Source organism: Ceratotherium simum, chromosome 25, assembly GCF_057802395.1.
Source record: "Ceratotherium simum simum isolate JZ-2026a chromosome 25, ASM5780239v1, whole genome shotgun sequence".
NCBI lineage: Eukaryota > Metazoa > Chordata > Mammalia > Perissodactyla > Rhinocerotidae > Ceratotherium > Ceratotherium simum.
Window position 1 is genome coordinate 40,290,395 of NC_141924.1, and position 17,800 is coordinate 40,308,194.

At 36.3% G+C, this 17,800-nt stretch overlaps 1 protein-coding gene across 5 annotated transcripts in view; it reads left to right on the forward strand.

Annotated features, from left to right (window-relative positions):
* Positions 1-17,800, forward strand: part of PPP1R12A (protein phosphatase 1 regulatory subunit 12A) — a 144,023-nt gene that overhangs the window by 49,014 nt on the left and 77,209 nt on the right. For all 5 annotated transcript variants that reach the window (XM_004417898.3, XM_087449142.1, XM_004417901.3 and 2 more), the window contains exon 2: positions 1,596-1,726. In XM_004417898.3, the coding sequence (XP_004417955.1) occupies positions 1,596-1,726 (131 nt within the window). The remainder of the gene's footprint in view (positions 1-1,595; positions 1,727-17,800) is intronic.

Below are 17,800 nucleotides of genomic sequence, written 5' to 3' on the forward strand. Positions count from 1 at the left end.
AGCTTTCTCATTTAATTCATTCATTTATTGAGCACCTACTACATGCCAAGAACTGTATAATGTCCTGGGGATACAGCAAAATTCCTGCTCTCGTGAGAGTTTTTGTGAGGATAATGTATATAAATCAGTAAAACAGATAAAGCACCAATTAGACTACCTGGCACTAAGAAAGCATTTATAAATGTTCCCTTCTTATTTACTATCGGCTCTGGTTCTCAAACTTTTTCATCTCAGGATCCCTTTATACTCTTAAAAATTATGGAAGGACCCCACAAGAGCTTTTGTTACTGTAGGTTGTGTGTATTAATATTTACAATACTAGAGGTTAAAACTGAGAATTTTAAGTATTCATTCATTTTAAAATAACAATACTTTACTCATGTTACATGAATAACTTTTTTGTGTGTGTGTGAGGAAGATCAGCCCTGAGCTAACATCCATGCCAATCCTCCTATTTTTTTGCTGAGGAAAACTGGCCCTGGGCTAACATCTGTGCCCATCTTCCCCCACTTTATATGGGATGCCACCACAGCATGGCCTGACAAGCAGTGCATCGGTGCGCGCCCAGGATCTGAACCCAGGCCGCCAGCAGTGGAGCGCGCACACTTAACTGCTATGCCACGGGGCCAGCCCCTACATAAATAACATTTTTTAATTAAAATAACATTCATTTGCTCTTGAAAGCTTGAGTTTATAATTGGCAACAAATACTGTTAGTTGTTTTTCTTGAAATGACAGACTTACTTTGTTCATTTTCAAGAAAATTTCTACCAGAAATCCAAGTTAGACCAACTATAGTTTGTCGTTGAAGTAAAAATGATATTCCATGAAAAAGTGGCTAGTTCAGCTTGCAACTCAGTTGCACAGGGGCTTTTCCTCAGGGCAGTCATTGTGCTCGGAAGAAGTGCTTTATGCATACTTCTTATCTTGTTCCACAGAATATGAAAAAGATTGTATTCAGGGGTCAAAATTTAATAAAATTTATAGTTTTTACTGCTTTGTCAAGGACATTCATAAGTAAAGATAGCTTTTTTTTTTTTAAACTATAAGTGCATAGCGGTGAATACAATGACTGTCAGGGGAGTTTTTTTTGTCACTGCCGTGATTTGTACTAAGGCACAAGCAGCTTTACCACGAGTGCTTTTACACCCTCAAGTGCACGTGTCAACACAGTGAAGAGGGGAAATACCATCTTAGTATTATTTTGAAAATAGTTTTGACCTTGTCAACTCCGTGAAAGGATCCCACTTCCCTCAACAGACCACATTTTGGGAACTACTGCTATAGAGGATATTATTGGTACTTAATTATAATGATTTGATTGTTTGCATTTTAATATGTACTTGTTTTCCTCATGGAGTTGGCGTAAAGAGTCTAGTCACATACAGTACTGTTGTATGTATATGTAAGCAAGCACTCTTACATCTTAGTACCATTGGCCTGTTTTATGGCAGTACAACCAAGATACCAGCAGACTGATTTACAGAGGATATTTATGTTATAAAAGCTGCAAAGTAGGAATTTAATTCTATTGATGTATTATTGGGAGTGTTGATTCAAAGTTTTTCTAATCATGCTTTCTATTTTGTTTTTAGGCTTGCATTGATGACAATGTAGATATGGTGAAGTTTCTGGTAGAAAATGGAGCAAATATTAATCAACCTGATAATGAAGGCTGGATACCACTACATGCAGCTGCTTCCTGTGGATATCTCGATATTGCAGAGTAAGCCAGTTCTGTGTTTACTTTTATCCAAATACTATTTTACATACCTGAGATTTTATAGAAACTGCTGTTAAAGATAAATGAGTGAACTCTTATATTACCTTAATTCACGGAAATTATTCTTCCCAGGAAAGAGAATAGTGGTTCTTGGCAATCCAAATATTGAATTTCTCTGTGTGAGATCCTCTTCCTATCTCCTCACCCTTCTTTGGCTTTTGATAGTTTGTATTGATATGAGTAATTGTACACATTCTCCATCCCCACCTCCTTTCTTTTGAGTCCATGTGAAGCATTGTCAAATGATTTAAGGTTAATATTTAGCGATCTAGTCTATTCCTATGTAATCGTGAATTGTTACGGGAAATTAACAATAAATCTCCATTAGGTTACTTTGCTATAGGGACAATATGATACATAGTTCTCCAATTAGTCAATATATTTATGCTTGCTTAGTTTTTATTAAGACTGTTTTATAAAAATGTTTTTAGAAAATTTAGTGAGAAATAGTCATTGTATTCTTAACTCCCTTAACGGGTGAGTACTTTCCAATAAAATCTGATTCTTTAAGCATTTAACATGGAAGTATAGATATCCTGACAAAATAATATTTCAGTAAATTATTTTATTTTTTCTTAACACTATGTATCCAACACCATAAACAGTTTCTGCTCACATCAAAACTTACCAACGAATAAATATTAAATGTGGGAGTTCTACTCTGTGAATCTCTCTTAGTAAGCCTTCATAGTTTTATTTCTTTGTACATTTCACTTCTTTTTCCCCGTGTGTGTATTGGAGATATGATAGATCAATTTAAAAGAGAGGCAGTGTGGTGAAATGAAAAGTACTCTGGCTTGGGAATCAGAAGAGCTGGGTTACTTGAGTTTTATTACTAACTCTAACACTAACTGCACTATAGCTTTTGGTAATTTGTTTTCTCTTTCTGGTCCTTGATTTCTTTATGTGTAAAATGAGGATGTCTTTTTGCCATTGCAGAACAACAGTGGTTGTTCATAATTATAATCATGGTTGTCAAGTTTCTTGCTCCTTTCTGTTGTTTCCATGCTCAACAGAGAACTTGGATCTCTTCTTCGTAGAAAAAAATAGCTAATGTGCAGTTATCTTCAGCTGTTTTTAAATATTTGGTCCTTAGGCTCTAGAGTCATCTGATGTGGATTACGAAGGCTTCCTCAACCACTGTCCAGGCCTATGACCTTGGGCAAGTTGCTTAACTTTTGTAAGCTTCAGTTTTCTCCTCTATAGAATGGGCATAATATTTCCTAGGTTTGTCGTGAAGGTTAATTGAAGTAACCCATCAGGCACAGTACCTGGCACATAGGAAATACTCAGTATGTGTTAACTTTTGACCATTACCTCATTTATCTCCTCTGGGAAAATGAAAACCCAACTTCTTTCTTCAGATGTTTAATTCTTGTGTTTCCTTTTTTTGTTATGCTTCTGAGTTTGAAAAGATGATAATAATTGTCGTGAATAGTTTCCTCACATAGACTTGATTGATAACCCATTGTGTCAATTGGGATGATTTTATATGCAAGTAATAGTATCAAATTTAAAAAGACCTAAAGAGTAAGGGCACTGTTTTATACAAGATAATACATAGTTTAGAGGAAGGGTATTCAGATTTACTAGCTACTCAGTGATGTCATTAAGGGCCTGGGTCTTTTAGACTTTTTCTTTTTCTGCCTTTCCCAAATATGGACTTTATTCTTAGCCTTGTCCCCTCCTGGTCACAAGATGATTGCCACAACTCCTGAATTTTGTTTTTACAAATACACATCCAAGAACAAAATAAGAAGTGGGTAGGGAGTGGAAAGTATCTCCTTCAGATTATGTGTATGTCAAGGAGGGGAGCCTTCACAGAGAACCCTCTAACTGCAGCAGATTTCTCCTTGAGGGACTTCTGTTGGCCTGGGCTTGGTTATTTGCCCATGTCTATGCTGGGAAAAGCAAGTATCTGGCATATTCAGTTTTTTACGTGCCAGTAAGTATGAGGAGTGGTAACAAGCAATCTGCTGCAGGTGTTAATATTTTCAATAGAGTAACTACAACTTTTTATTTTTTTGGAAGGTAGGATGTGGAATATGTGCTTCATAAGACTTGTGCAAACAAAAGTGACCTGTTTTGGCCAAGGTTGACTAGAATTTTGCTGATCTAACTACCTTTCTATAGACAGTTTGAATTTATGGCTGTGGTATAACTGCATTATTTAAATCCGTAGTTTCTTTGAACCAAATTAAAATTAAAAGAATGATGACTTTTCCTTTTTTGCTCTTTCTGCCATTTGAGATTCTTTTTTTAAATAATGACAGTATTTTTTTAATATTGTTTTATTGAGGTCATATTGGCTTGTAATGACAATGTTTTATAAAAGACACTTTAGTATATACTTGGTTATGTGTTAAGCTGACGATAACCCAAAACCCTTTCAAGTGCATGATTATTTTTATCAGCATTATCTCTGTCTGCAATTAATTTCACTAATGAGTAAGAGAAGTTAATGAAACCCTAGTTTTCTTGGGTCTAGAAAAATAGAGCATGGTGGCTTAAGAGATAGGGTGAAGATATCCCCCCAAATGAGAGCATTTATAGGGTAAAAGAAGGCCCTATTAATAGTGATATAGAGACAACAGTTATAAACCAGGAATGACCTAGGAAAATTGGGTTACTCTGCTAAATGAAGTATTCGGAGTTAAATTTGTTGTGAATCACTAGCTTTGTGCCCTTGGTCAAGCCTCCTTAGCCTCTACGATTAATATTATTTATAAAATGCGAATGATATGGTTTCTTCCTAGCCCTTATTTCTCATACTGCTTTCCACATTTTTCACTATGTCAATACTGGGCTACTTTTAACTCCCCTGCATTCCCTCTGGTTCATATCAATGTGTCTTTGCTCATAGTGGTTCATTTGCCTCATTTCTTTACTTGACCAGCTCCTAACAAACTCTCAAGATGCGGTTTGTATAAGGGTCACTTCTTCCAGAAACCTTTCTGATGTTCCTGGCTGATCATCATCATCTATAACACATCAGTTGTTTACATGCTTCTTTACCAACTGCATTATGCACAGAACAGTACTAATTCATCCCTGTTGAAATGAGAGGTGAAACAGTGAAACACAGTTTACTCTGAGGATTTGGGGATGATTAGTATAGAGTGAGTTCTAAATTTTTGACCTCAATCGGAGATAGTAGGACAAAGAATGTGAGGTTACAGCTTAGTTTCTAGACATTTAACAAATTCATATCTGGTCTCTAGCCTAGCAGAAGCCAAGTGAATAGATGGATGATAGCTCTTCATATTCTGGCTCAATTATTTCACCAAAGTAATTACCCTCAACCTCGCCCTGCTTTTATTATTTTTTTTTAAAGATTTTATTTATTTATTTTCCCCCCAAAGCCCCAGTAGATAGTTGTATGTCATAGCTGCACATCCTTCTAGTTGCTGTATGTGGGACGTGGCCTCAGCATGGCTGGAGAAGCAGTGTGTCGGTTTGCGCCCGGGATCCCAACCCAGGCCGCCAGCAGCAGAGCACGCGCACTTAACCGCTAAGCCATGGGGCCGGCCCTCGCCCTGCTTTTAATAAGGTAGAAGTCTTAGGGAAAACTTAGGATCAGGTATTGAAATGTATGCATTAACATCATTCTCTTCCTTTGGTATGCTGAATTGGTAGTGTGTGTGTTGAATTGTGGGCCCACAAAGTTCGTGTGTTGAAGCCCTAACCGCTAGAACCTTGGAATGTGACTGTAGAGATGGAGCCTTTAAAGAGATGATTAAGTTAAAATGAGGCCCTTAGGGTGGCCCTAATCCGGTCTTACTGGTATCCTTTTAAGAAGAGGAAATTTTGACATAAAAAGAGACACCAAGGGGGCCCAGCCTGGTGGCGTAGTGGTTAAGTTTGCGTGCTCCACTTCAGCGGCCCAGGGTTCACAGGTTCGGGTCTCGGGCATGGACCTACACACTGCTCATCAGGCTGTGCTGTAGCGGCGTCCCACTACAAAATAGAGCAAGAGTGGCACAGTTGTTAGCTCAGGGACAATCTTCTTCACCAAAAAAAAAAAAAAGAGAGAGGGAGACGCCAGGGGTGTGCGCACAGAGAGAAAAGACCATGTGAGGACTGTGAGAAGGCAGCCATCTGCAAGCCAAGGAGAGAAGCTTCAGAAGAAACTAAACCTGCCAACACCTTGATCTTGGTCTTCTAACCACTAGAACTATGTGAAAACAAATTTTTATTGTTTAAGCCACTTAGTCTGTGGTATTTTGTTATGGTAAAAATTCTCATTGTCACATCAAAGTATTCTTCCCTGAAATTATAGTGTTGATGCTATTGGGCTATGGATTAGAAGTAAAATTGAATAGTATGACTTTTGGTCATACTAGAAAAGGCAAATGATTATGGACCCCAAGAAACTATGTATTTAATTTGTTGTTCCAATCTATAATGATTAGTTATAGCTCTCTAACCATAAACTATAACTAAATTATTTATTTAAATTATTATGTACAAAGCACTGAAGACCAACTCCTCTGACTAGAGAAATAATTAGATGAAAACATAGGAGCTATACAATGGCAGCATTTTAATTTTGTCATTCTTTTTCATCTATTACCTGAAATATTTTTGTAAAAGAAACTTCCATATATCTACTATTTGGTTACCCCTAGAACAAGTTTTATAGGAAAGACAGGGTTTATTCTTTGCTCTTTCCCCCTGTATACTAATTTTTAAAATGAGTTGATTCACTAGTTACCTTCAAAAAGGACTAATTGGTGTTTTGAGATCTAAGTAGCTTTAGGAGCTCATGACTGTTTCAGTCCATTACAGTTACAATCTTATTAATTAGCAAATTGTACCATCTTTGGTCATCAAGGATCGTTTCATGTTGTGTTCTAAGTCCTTAGGACATGACTGAATAAAGTGATCTTTAAAATCTTCCTTGCTCTCTAGTATTACCAGATGTTCCAGACTCATCTTTTACATTTCCTGCCCTGGGTTTAGAATTGCCATTTCTCCAAGGAGCTCTCTTCCTTGTAATGGATGCTGGAAGTGCTCATTGCTGCCAAATTGGGCATTGTTTCCAATTCAGATTCAGCACCAAGGTGTTTTTCTTTAACCTCTTCTATCTTGTATCAGTGGTATTTCCTTTCTCTCTCACTTCATGCCAGGAACGATAGGATTAAAATAACAAGTAATTACTAATTTACTTCATCATATATTACACATACATTAGACTGCTTAGAACAACAATACCACCACCAACAACAACCATACCATTACTGAAAGCAGTTTGAAGTTTGTTTTTTGTTTTGTTTTTTTTGGTGGGAGTGAAAGAGAACATTTCTTTTTGTCCTTAAGGTATCCCACTTGGAATATGCCGTCAAATTACTGTGTGTTGATGTCACTTGAAATAGTTCTTTTCTGTGTGGTTGTGCTCCCAACTAGGTATACCATTGGGTTCATTGTTTAATTTTATTTATTTTTTAGAGTTTGCTTTTTTTTAATTTTGTTTTATAATTTACATAAAATACCAGGTTCTAATAGCATCCCTGTCTACCACCCTGTTTCCTCCCACACCCTATAGATAACCATTTTTTAATTTTATATTCTATCCCAGTTTGTTTTGTAATATAAATATTATTTAAAATAACTATTATTTCCCTTTTGTTGATAAATGGTAGAATATCATACATGTATTTCTCTACTTTGCTTTTTTCACTTAACAGTCTGTTCTGGAGATCACTATATAGTGGAGCAGAGAGATAATTTCTCGTTCTTTGTAGGTTTAGTACTCCATTGTGTAGTATGTCATTGTAGCTTATTTAGCCTCTCTTTCTTGATTACCAGTGAATGTTATTTATTTGAATGACCTCAGTTTTAGCCTTGGAATTCTTTTTTTTTCTTTTATATTCTTGCAAATCATAGGAATTTTTATGTTTATGTTAAAAATATTTTGTATTTGAATAGTAAAACTTAATGATTTGTTTTATTAACATTTTAGTTATTGATGTAATTATTATTCTAATATAATCTTTTTTGTATTTTAATTTTATCACTGCCTTTCTGCACTGTCTTTAGGCTTCCACTACAGATGTTTAAGGAATGCTTTAATCTTGAGTAGCTTTAGTGTTTGCCATAAAATTTTCCAATAGTAGAGAAAATTAGCCCTGTATTAGGCTAGCATTATGTAGTTTCATAGTACGTAGAACGGAATATTGATTAATTAGTATATTTAATATATTTTTCTTTTTGTTTGTAGTAGTTTTAAAGATACTACTGTTGAGGATTTCGTATCACTATAAAATACTGGCACAATTATGTAAATTCATTGACTTTTTCATGGTTTCATTTACAGCATAGAAAAAGTTTCATTAGCTTTGTTACTTGATTATTAAAGAATCAGCTGTTTAAGGATATGGAAACATTAAAATACTTGTCGTGGCTTATTTATAGCTTGGCTTTTCTTCTTTATAACCTTTATTCTATAAACATCCAACAGAATCCTCAAGATTTCTTTTGGCTTATCCTTCAAAATATTTCCAGTATCTAATTTTTTCATCACCTCTTTCATTTCTCCCTGATCCTGGATACTGTTGTTTTTTGCTAGAATGATTGCAGTTGCAATAATCCTAACCATAACCATCAGCTTACCCCCATCTAGTTTCGGTGCAGCAGCCAGAATGATCCTTTTAAAATATTGCAAGTGAGATAACACCACATTTTTATTCAGAGCCTTCCAGTGGCTTCATAATGCATTCAAGGTGGAAGCCAGAGTTCTGGTGACCTACAGGGCTATGGTTTGGCCCCCTGTCACCTCTCTGACTTCATTTCCTCCGCTCTTCTCTGGGCTCTCTCTTTTAGTCACACTGTTCCCCTTGCTTAGCCTTTAAACAAACTAGGCATCTTGCTTCATAGTCTACACCTGCTGATTCCTCTGTGTGGAATTCAGTAGTGTTGTTATTTTTGGTAAAAGAATCAGAAATTCTTACCAATTTAAGAAATATGTAAACTTTACCACCACACCTAAGAGAAACGTCTATGAGAGATGAATCTGTTTAAATCTTAGTTCTGTCAAATAATTGCTGTTAACTTTGGACACATTACCAACTTCTCTGAGCCTCTGCTTCCTCATCTATAAAATGGAAATTTTAAAAGATTATTTTGAAGATTAAATGAGATAATGTGTATAAGACACTTGACACAATATGTGGCACATATTTAGTATTCTGTCAACGTTAGCTACATTAATTGTTATTATTCGTAATACAATTTTTGGTTACTCCTGTTAGTGGAAAAAAGAGAGGCTCTTGGTTCTCCTGGATTATTGTCATTTGGTCTTGGGACAACCCTAACTAGTGAGCAGAGGAGAGTGAGGTAATCATTTGTCATGTTTACTTTGATATGTGGGTATTTGAGCCCCAAGAAGAGTTAGTTGGCAGATCCATGAATTTTGGTTTTATTTACATATTTCTTTTCATAAGTGATACTTTGTTAGTGTAAAGCATACCATATATTTTGATTAGAAGTCTCAGAAGGGGAAACTAAATCTAGGATCCTATGAAAATAGTAAAATTTTATTTGAGAGCTACTTACTTAAATCTTGCTTACGATTAAATTAAATAAATTATATTAAATAATCATTTAATTAAATTTAATTAATCATTAAATTAAATAATGAGGTATATTTGCCTAAAACTATAAAGATAATGTTATCATACACGTTCTCATTCAGTTTTTTTAAACAACTTTATGGGAATAGTCACTGTTATTTCCATTTCACAGTCAGAACTGGATCCTCATTCTCAACACTCAAATTCTGATGTTCCTTCCATTATATTCCAACCGTCTCCTATACTAGTGGTAGGCATTATGAGACATAAAAATGACTGCAACACAGTCCCTAGTCTTCAGGCTTACAGATATATGTGAAGTTAATTAACTAATACTAGATAGAATAAATGGAACAGGGGATGTACAAGGAGCACTGAGGAACAAGTAATTAACTCTGTTTACGCAAATCAGAGAAAGATTCTAGAGGAGGTTACATTAACTATTATATTAAACAATGAGCAGGGTTTTTGCATTTGGGAGTTGGGAGCTGCCTGAGAAAAGTTATGTTATTTGTGAGTGAGAAATAATATATAGTAAAGCTTTTTTAACCAGCTTCCACTGTATTAACTAACATTTGCCATTTCTTTGTTAAAACATATTGACTGTTTCCCATAATGTTGTTAAAACTGAACATGGCAGCTAGTAGGCTGCATGTACTAAGCTCACTCACTTCTGTTTCCCAATTGAATTGCAAGCCTGTCAAAAGTTAGTTGTGTGTTCTAGCCTGTTAATGCCTGCTGAACTTGTTAGTGATTGTATAATTTAGTTAGATAGCCCCAAACTGGTGAAAAGTGTACAAAAAAGAAAATTGTTGCTATAGCTAAGTTAAATACTTTGGAAAGACTCAATAAAGGCAAGCGTCTAAATATATAATTGCTATTTCATTAGATATGGGTGCAGCAACTGAAAGACTGAAAGAAAAAACATCTAGAAGGATTGTGTTACTCAGATTGCTTTTCTGTTGACTTCAAGTTTTTGCTTCAATTTAAAGACTCTTTGAGGGCGGGCCCCGTGGCTTAGCGGTTAAGTGTGCGCGCTCCGCTGCTGGCGGCCCGGGTTCAGATCCCGGGCGCGCACCGACGCACCGCTTCTCCGGCCATGCTGGGGCCGCGTCCCACATACAGCAACTAGAAGGATGTGCAGCTATGACATACAGCTATCCACTGGGGCTTTGGGGGAAAAATAAATAAATAAAATAAATAAATAAATAAAGACTCTTTGAAGCCTTAGACAGTGAGTTATGGGTATGGTTTATGCAAGAAAGGCAGCATGGATTTAAGTCATTGGAGACATTCTCCAATATATTTTCTGTTGAAATAAATGCCTTACTTACATTTATTTATTTTCATGTATGTATTATGTTTTGCAATTCTCTATTTTACTGGTTAACCAAGCACATACTGGTCCTCATTGCATTGGATAAAACAGTTTGTTTGGAGCCATAGTTTTTTTGAGAGAGAACCATTAGAGGAATATGGAGAGAATAGCAGTAAGACTGGGAAAGTGAACTGGGGCTACAGCATAGAGGAATTTGTATGCTTTGCTAAGTTTGACCGATAGTGGTGATGCATTTTTAGGGATGTGATGCTCTTCCTCACTCTCTATTTTAGGAAGACTATTCTTTTTATTTTTTTCCTGCCCAAAGCCCCAGTACATAGTTGTATCTTCTAGTTGTAAGTCCTTCTAGTTCTTCTGTATGAGCTGCCGCCACAGCATGGCTACTGACAGACGAGTGGTGTAGTTCTGCACCCGGGCACTGAACCCGGGCCACCGAAGCAGAGTGCACCGAACTTTAGCCACTAGGCCATTAGGGCTGGCTCAGGAAGACTATTCTTGACAAATTAGGGAGCTTGGACAAGAGAGCTGGGGCAGTGGCAGTGAGATTGTAAGTGGGGCAGATCTGAAAGAAAATTGGAAAATAGAATTGATAAGGTTTGGTGTGCTTCACTGGATCTAGGTAGTAAGATAGGAGGGAAAATCAAAGGTGGTGATAATGCTGATAATGGCTGACATTTATTGAGTCCTTACTATGTGATAGTCACTGCTTTAAGTCCTTTAACGATACATAATTTCAGTCATCCAAACAATCAAATGAAAGTATACTGCTTACTACCACCCCACTGGCCAATAGGCACAATTCTAAACCCCCAAAACTCTGAAAAATGACAAAATAAATTGTAAGTTTGGTGTAGCCTCATTTGGTAACAAACCATGACCTGAACTGATGTGAGGCTATTTATAGTTTTTTTTTATTATCACTTACTATAAATTTATTTTTTGCAAAAAAAGTTAATGTGTTTGGTTATTGAGTGTTGTCTTAGACTCAGTGGGATTATTACATAATCTACAAAATTATCTTTCTAAAATATGAAAAATTTTGAAATTTGGGTTTGGATGAGTGAGGGTAAACCTGTATTATAATTCTTATTTTATAAATGAGACTGAATCAAAGAGAAAAATCACAAATTGCTCTCAGAACCTATGATTTGAACTTAGACAGTCTAACTTTTCATGTCCGCACTTTGAGGCATTACACTATTCTGCCTCTCTTTCTAGCCTTTATAATTGGGAAAATGATGCCATTTAACTTATTGAAGGATCTAAAGAGCAAGACTGGGGGAAGCAGAGGAGAGAGTGTAGTGGAATGTGGATTTAGATAGGCCTAATTTGAGATGCCAATGGAAAAGGTGCAATAGGAAGCCAGGAATATTTTGGGTATGTTTATAATGCATATACTGGATTTCTCTCGCAAGTATTAGCTTGGTCTTTTCTATTGGCATACATATCTATAGCATAATTGTGGAACCATGATGTCAGAAGTTAAGCAAAGTATTTGGCAGGGTGGCAGGACTACTAACAATTGGACTAATAACATGATTTATATACAAAAATAATACTTCTCCCCATGGGGTTTTGACAAATTGAAATTTTTTTAAAAAGTTAAAATTGGTAATGTTATCAACTTTGCAATTTCTTACAATTAAAAATGGGAGAGAGAGAGAATTTCTGCTTCTGGGCAGATAGAATAGGTATGCTTTTCCTTATTCTTCCTGCTAAGTATAACTAAAAACCCTGAACACTACATATAAAACATAAGAAGATTCTAAAAGGTGGAAAGAAGGCAGCAGAGCAGCTAGGGATCTCAGGACCCGGAGAATGACCTGAGGGTGAGTTTCCTGGCTTTTCTTTTTGCTGCATATATCCCACACTTGGAGCTGAAGAAGCTGATAACCCAGCACCAGTGGGCACAGGCGAAAAAAAAAGCCGCAACAAAAGCCTGATCTCTTTAGCCAAATAATACGAGAGGGGCACCCTAGCAAGACGGAAAACTATGAAAAAAAATAACCACTATATTCCAGCCAAACACCAGGGAGAAAAAACCTTGGTCCTATCCACAGCCCCACCAGCAAACGCCACTTAGGGAACATAGATTTCCACACTTACCAGGCTGTAGTGAGGCACCCCAGCACGCCCACTGTAGTGATGTCAGAATAGGCCAGATAGAGAGCCAGCCAAGACTTTCATCCTCATCAGAGGGTTAACTAGCCCTCCCACCACTTACGGTGGAGACCATGTAGGAAGCCTGGACTTCCATCCCCGACCTGGCAGTAAGGAGGAACTCTTACTTCTCCCTGCTAGAGTGGTGTCAGAAGAGGCCTAGTGGAGAGTGAATGCTTTTCACCACCACCAAGCAGTGAAGAGGCCTGCCTCCCTCCCCTCATGGTGTCAGTGGAGGCCACATGGAGAGTAGTAGTCAGGCACTACTCCCTTCTCAGCCAGGGAGGTATCAGTGAAGGCTTGGTGGACAGCCGGAAGCAATAAGGAGCTGCCCCATCTCTGCTGTCAGTAGAGACGAGTGGGGAACCTGGACTTATACCCCTACCTTGGAGTAATGAGATGGCACCTCCCTACCTTCCTCTGTTAGAGCAGGGCCAAACAAAGCCAGCTAACATAAAAGATTTAAGCAAGATCTAGGGTCTCATAAGATAATACCCAAAGTATCCAGATTTCAACTGAAAATCAATTGTCATACTAAGGAAAATCTCAAATTGAATTAAAAAAAGACAGTCAATAGAGACCAACATTGAGATGACAGAGATATTAATCTTAAAATTGTCTGACAAAGATTATAGAGCAGCTATCATAAAAATGCTTCAACAAGCAATTACAAGCATGCTTGAAACATGAAAAAATAAAAAATCTCAGCCAAAAAAAGTCTGTAAAGAAATAGAAGATATGAAGAAGAACCAAATGGAAATTTTAGAACTGAAAAGTTCAATAACCAAATAAATAAAAGTTAAACAGGCAACAGCAGAATGGAGGGGATAGAAGAAAGAGTTAGTGAACTGAAAAATAGTACAATACAAATTACCAAATCTGAGCAACAGATTAAAGTAAAATGAACATAGTGTCAAGGGCCTGTGAGACTGTAACAAAGAGCTAACACTTGTGCTATTGGAGTCACAGAAAAGAGGAAAAAGAGAACATAGGTGGAAAAGTATTTAAAGAAATGACAAATGATGGCTAAAAACTTACCCAAACTTGGCAAAAGATACAAACCTACAGAATCAAGAAGGTTAGCAAATTCCAAGCAAGATAAATCAATGCAGTCCACACCAAGACATGCCATATGCAAACCTCTGAAAACTATTAAAAATCTTGAAAGCAGTGAGAATGAAACTACACCATAGGGGGGAAAAATTGAATGACAGATTTCTCATCAGAAATCATGGAGGCCAGAAGGAAGTGGCACAATATTTGTCAAGTGCTGAAAGAAAAGAACTATTATTATTATTTTTGTGTGTGTGTGAGGAAGATTGGCCCTGAGCTAACATCTGCCAATCCTCCTCTTTTTGCGGAGGAAGACTGGCCCTGAGCTAACATCCATGCCCATCTTCCTCCACTTTATATGGGATGCTGCCACAGCATGGCTTGCCAAGCGGTTCGTCGGTGCGCGCCTGGGATCCGAACCGGCGAACCCCGGGCCGCCGCAGCGGAGCGCGCGCACTTAACCGCTTGCACCACCGGGCCAGCCCCAAGAACTATTATTTTTAAGAAAACTTTCAAAGGTACCAGGTCAGAACTTTTGTTTGGATTCTTACTGTTACGACTATTTTCACCTATTTTTCGTTGTGGTATAGAACTTCAAAAATGAAATAGCAAAGTGCATTCCTACTGAAGACACATAGGATTATTTACACTTATTTTATAATTTTTGTTGCTCCGAGACATCTGGAAGGAAATAGCTTTTATTTATGAAGTTAATAGTGTAATGTTCTACTTACCCACCTTTGAAAAGTTCAGGTAGCTTCGTTTTCATAATTCTGTCTCATTGAATGGCTTTGAGTAATTTATTTGGATTTTCAAGAAACAATTTTAGTGGTATTCTGCTGACTTTCTGATTTTTAAAAAAATTTTTTTTGTGGTAAAAATGTATAACATTAAATTTACCATCTTAACCATTTTTACGTGTAAGTTCAGTAGTGTTAAGTATATTCACATTGTTGTGGACAAATCCCTAGAATTTTTCATCTTGCAATACTGAAACTCCACCCAGTAAATACTAATTTCCCCTCCCCTTTCCGCCCAGCCCTTGGTAACTACCTTCCTATTTTCTGTTTCTGTGATTTTGACAACTTTAGGTACTTCACATGAGTAGAATCATACAGTATTTGTCCTTTTGTGATTGCTTATTTTGCGTAGTATAATGGCCTTGAGGATCATCTATGTGATAGAATTTCCTTCTTTTTTAAGGCTGCACTCACTGACTTTCTGATTTTTAAAAATTCATGTGTTGAATACATGAAAAATTCATATACTGGTTAAAATGACTTGTTTTTCCCAGCTCAAGTGTATGTATGTTCTCTTTGCCTCCATAAACTGGGCTTTTGCCCAGAAACTGCAACAAGTAAAGAAGAAGTCAATAATCCAAGTTTTATATGCTAATGTCATTTGGTGAACAATGTAGTACAAGGGGCTCTGTTAAACAACATTCTCTCAATTGCCAGAGTTTCCTTTAGGCCGCATCTCCAGAAGGACATACACAAACAAGATTCAGCAAAACCTTTGTCCACGTGGGCTTAAGCAGAGCATAGAAGTGTGAGTCCCCAGTCCCATCACGCTGAAGGCCTCATTAGCATTTCTGCTTCTGGAAGAAAAGACTGACAGTCCATCAGTCCCAAATAACAATAATAAAGCTCTACAAAAAGGAACTGTTCGATTCTATGGAGAGTTATGGTTATTCAGGGTAAAAAATATCTCTTGGGCAGATTCACTTCACTGCAGAAGTTGGTTTTGAAGTTACTTTGCAAAACCTGGTGGGAGAAAAAAGAAAAAGAAAACGAGAAAAAGTTGTGCATGCAATATAAAATGACTTCTTGATACTAGTTTTCCTACAGTAAATAAGAAAATCAATATATGTTAAATTTTACTGGTGAAGTTACTTTCTCCTTGCCTCTGTGATCACTATGTTCTCATTAGCTTCTAATTTAAAGACAAAATTTTAATTAAAAGATCAAAAATTTTAAATGAACTATTTCCCTTTCTCAAGCAATCTCTTCTATGGTTTGATTTTTGACAAAACTCGGAATCCGAGATAATTAATAAAGACTGTCAAAATTTGTCTTGCAAACTGAGTTAACACTGGGTAATTCTAACACAGGTAGAATCATGCCTGCTTATCTAATATACCATATCCAAGTTACAACCAATAACTTGGGTAACAACTTGATGACTTTTGTTAGATTTTTAAATAATTTTTTAAAAATCCTTTTGGATCATGTCTTGATTCTTGATTTTGAGGTCTATTAATTTATTTATCCAAAATTGTTTATCAGCTCAAAGCTACCAGATTATTATAAATCGCAATCAACCTGGCGTTTTACCGTTTTTCACTTCTACAATTTATAAAGAATTTCATCATTCGCTAGGTGGCATCTCCTGTTTTGGCCTCTTTTGTACTACTAGAGGAAATCATTAACCATTGTCAAGAAAAAAAAGCCTGCTTTTTTTTTTTTTTTTTTTTTTTACCCTGAAGCATTCAAAAAAGTTGCCCATCTGAGAAACAGCCCAATCTTCTGACTTTCATTTTAGGACTCCTATGTAAAGTCTCTGGTTTTTTTCAAGAAATCTTAAAATAAATATGGTATATTTTTCCTAATTAGCAGTCATATGAGCTGCTTATAATACCCCAGCTTTTTTTGTTCTGAAGAAAATCTAGCCATCTGTTTTCAGTGTCTCCAGGGTCCCTCAAAGTGAATTTCTGGTATTCCAGAAAGCATGTATTTTGTTTCACATTATCTTAAACATTGCTTTCTAAATGTGATGATTTTGCGTGATGTGATAATAGATAGAATTTTAATTTTATTTTTACATTAACTCATTTAAATTTCACACATCCCTGTAAGTTATCTATAAACTAGGCTTCATATGTTTTAAGTTAATAAATGTCACACAGCTGTCAAGAGGAAGAGGTGGGAGCTGAACCCAAAGTCTGCAGAACTTAAACATTTATGCTTTTTTTCACCCAATCAACCTTTGAACAGCTTTTTGAGATTATTTGTGGTAGATAAGAATTAATGTCATGGGATTTTGTTTGTTTTGTTATATATATATTTTTGTTTTTAATATTTACATTTGCAAACGATAGTTCTGGAGTGTAGAAGGTTTGTGAATTGTATGCGTGCATATATATACCTAAACTTTTGGCTCAGGGATTGCTCCAGGCCCTGCTTCCTGCCAGCAGTTTTGGAACTTTACTCTTGTTAGTTTCTCTTAACATCCTTCCTGTTTATATAAATTTTGGATTGTCTGTATTTGGCTTTGACCTGGTATTTCCTTGAGACTCTGCTTCCCATGTAGCTCCCTCTGCTGCAAGCTCTGCAGCTACACTGAAGTGTCCCTTTGTTTCTCAGTCTTTATCCTGTGAATGATTTCTAACATGTTAGCAAAACAGAAGTGGTTATATATAAATATCCCTCTTTGTTTGAGATTTTGCCTAGCAGAATAATTTCATATTCTCTTGAATCATAGCAGTTTCTTACTCTACTTATATCATATTTTTTTGCTTCAGATTCATTTATTTGCAATACATAAATGTTCTTGTTTAGTTTTATATTTTTTAAAACTATGAAACAGAAAAAGTTACCTCAATGCAAGTATGACTTCTCTTTGTAGAAGTCCCCCGAAGATCATAAAAATGAAACATTATTTTGTACAGGGAGAAATGTTTACAACATACTATTAAGTGTAAAAACATCAGCCTACAAAATGGTAAGGTAGCCACTTTTGTGGTCTGATACACATATACAAAATAAATTTACTGCAGAAAACTTGGATAGCAAAAAATTCCCCTGCCCCCCCGCCGCCAAAAAAGTCAATACAAATCCCTCCTACTCCTATTTCTTATAGATAATCACTGTTAACCTTATAGTGTATATTCTTTCA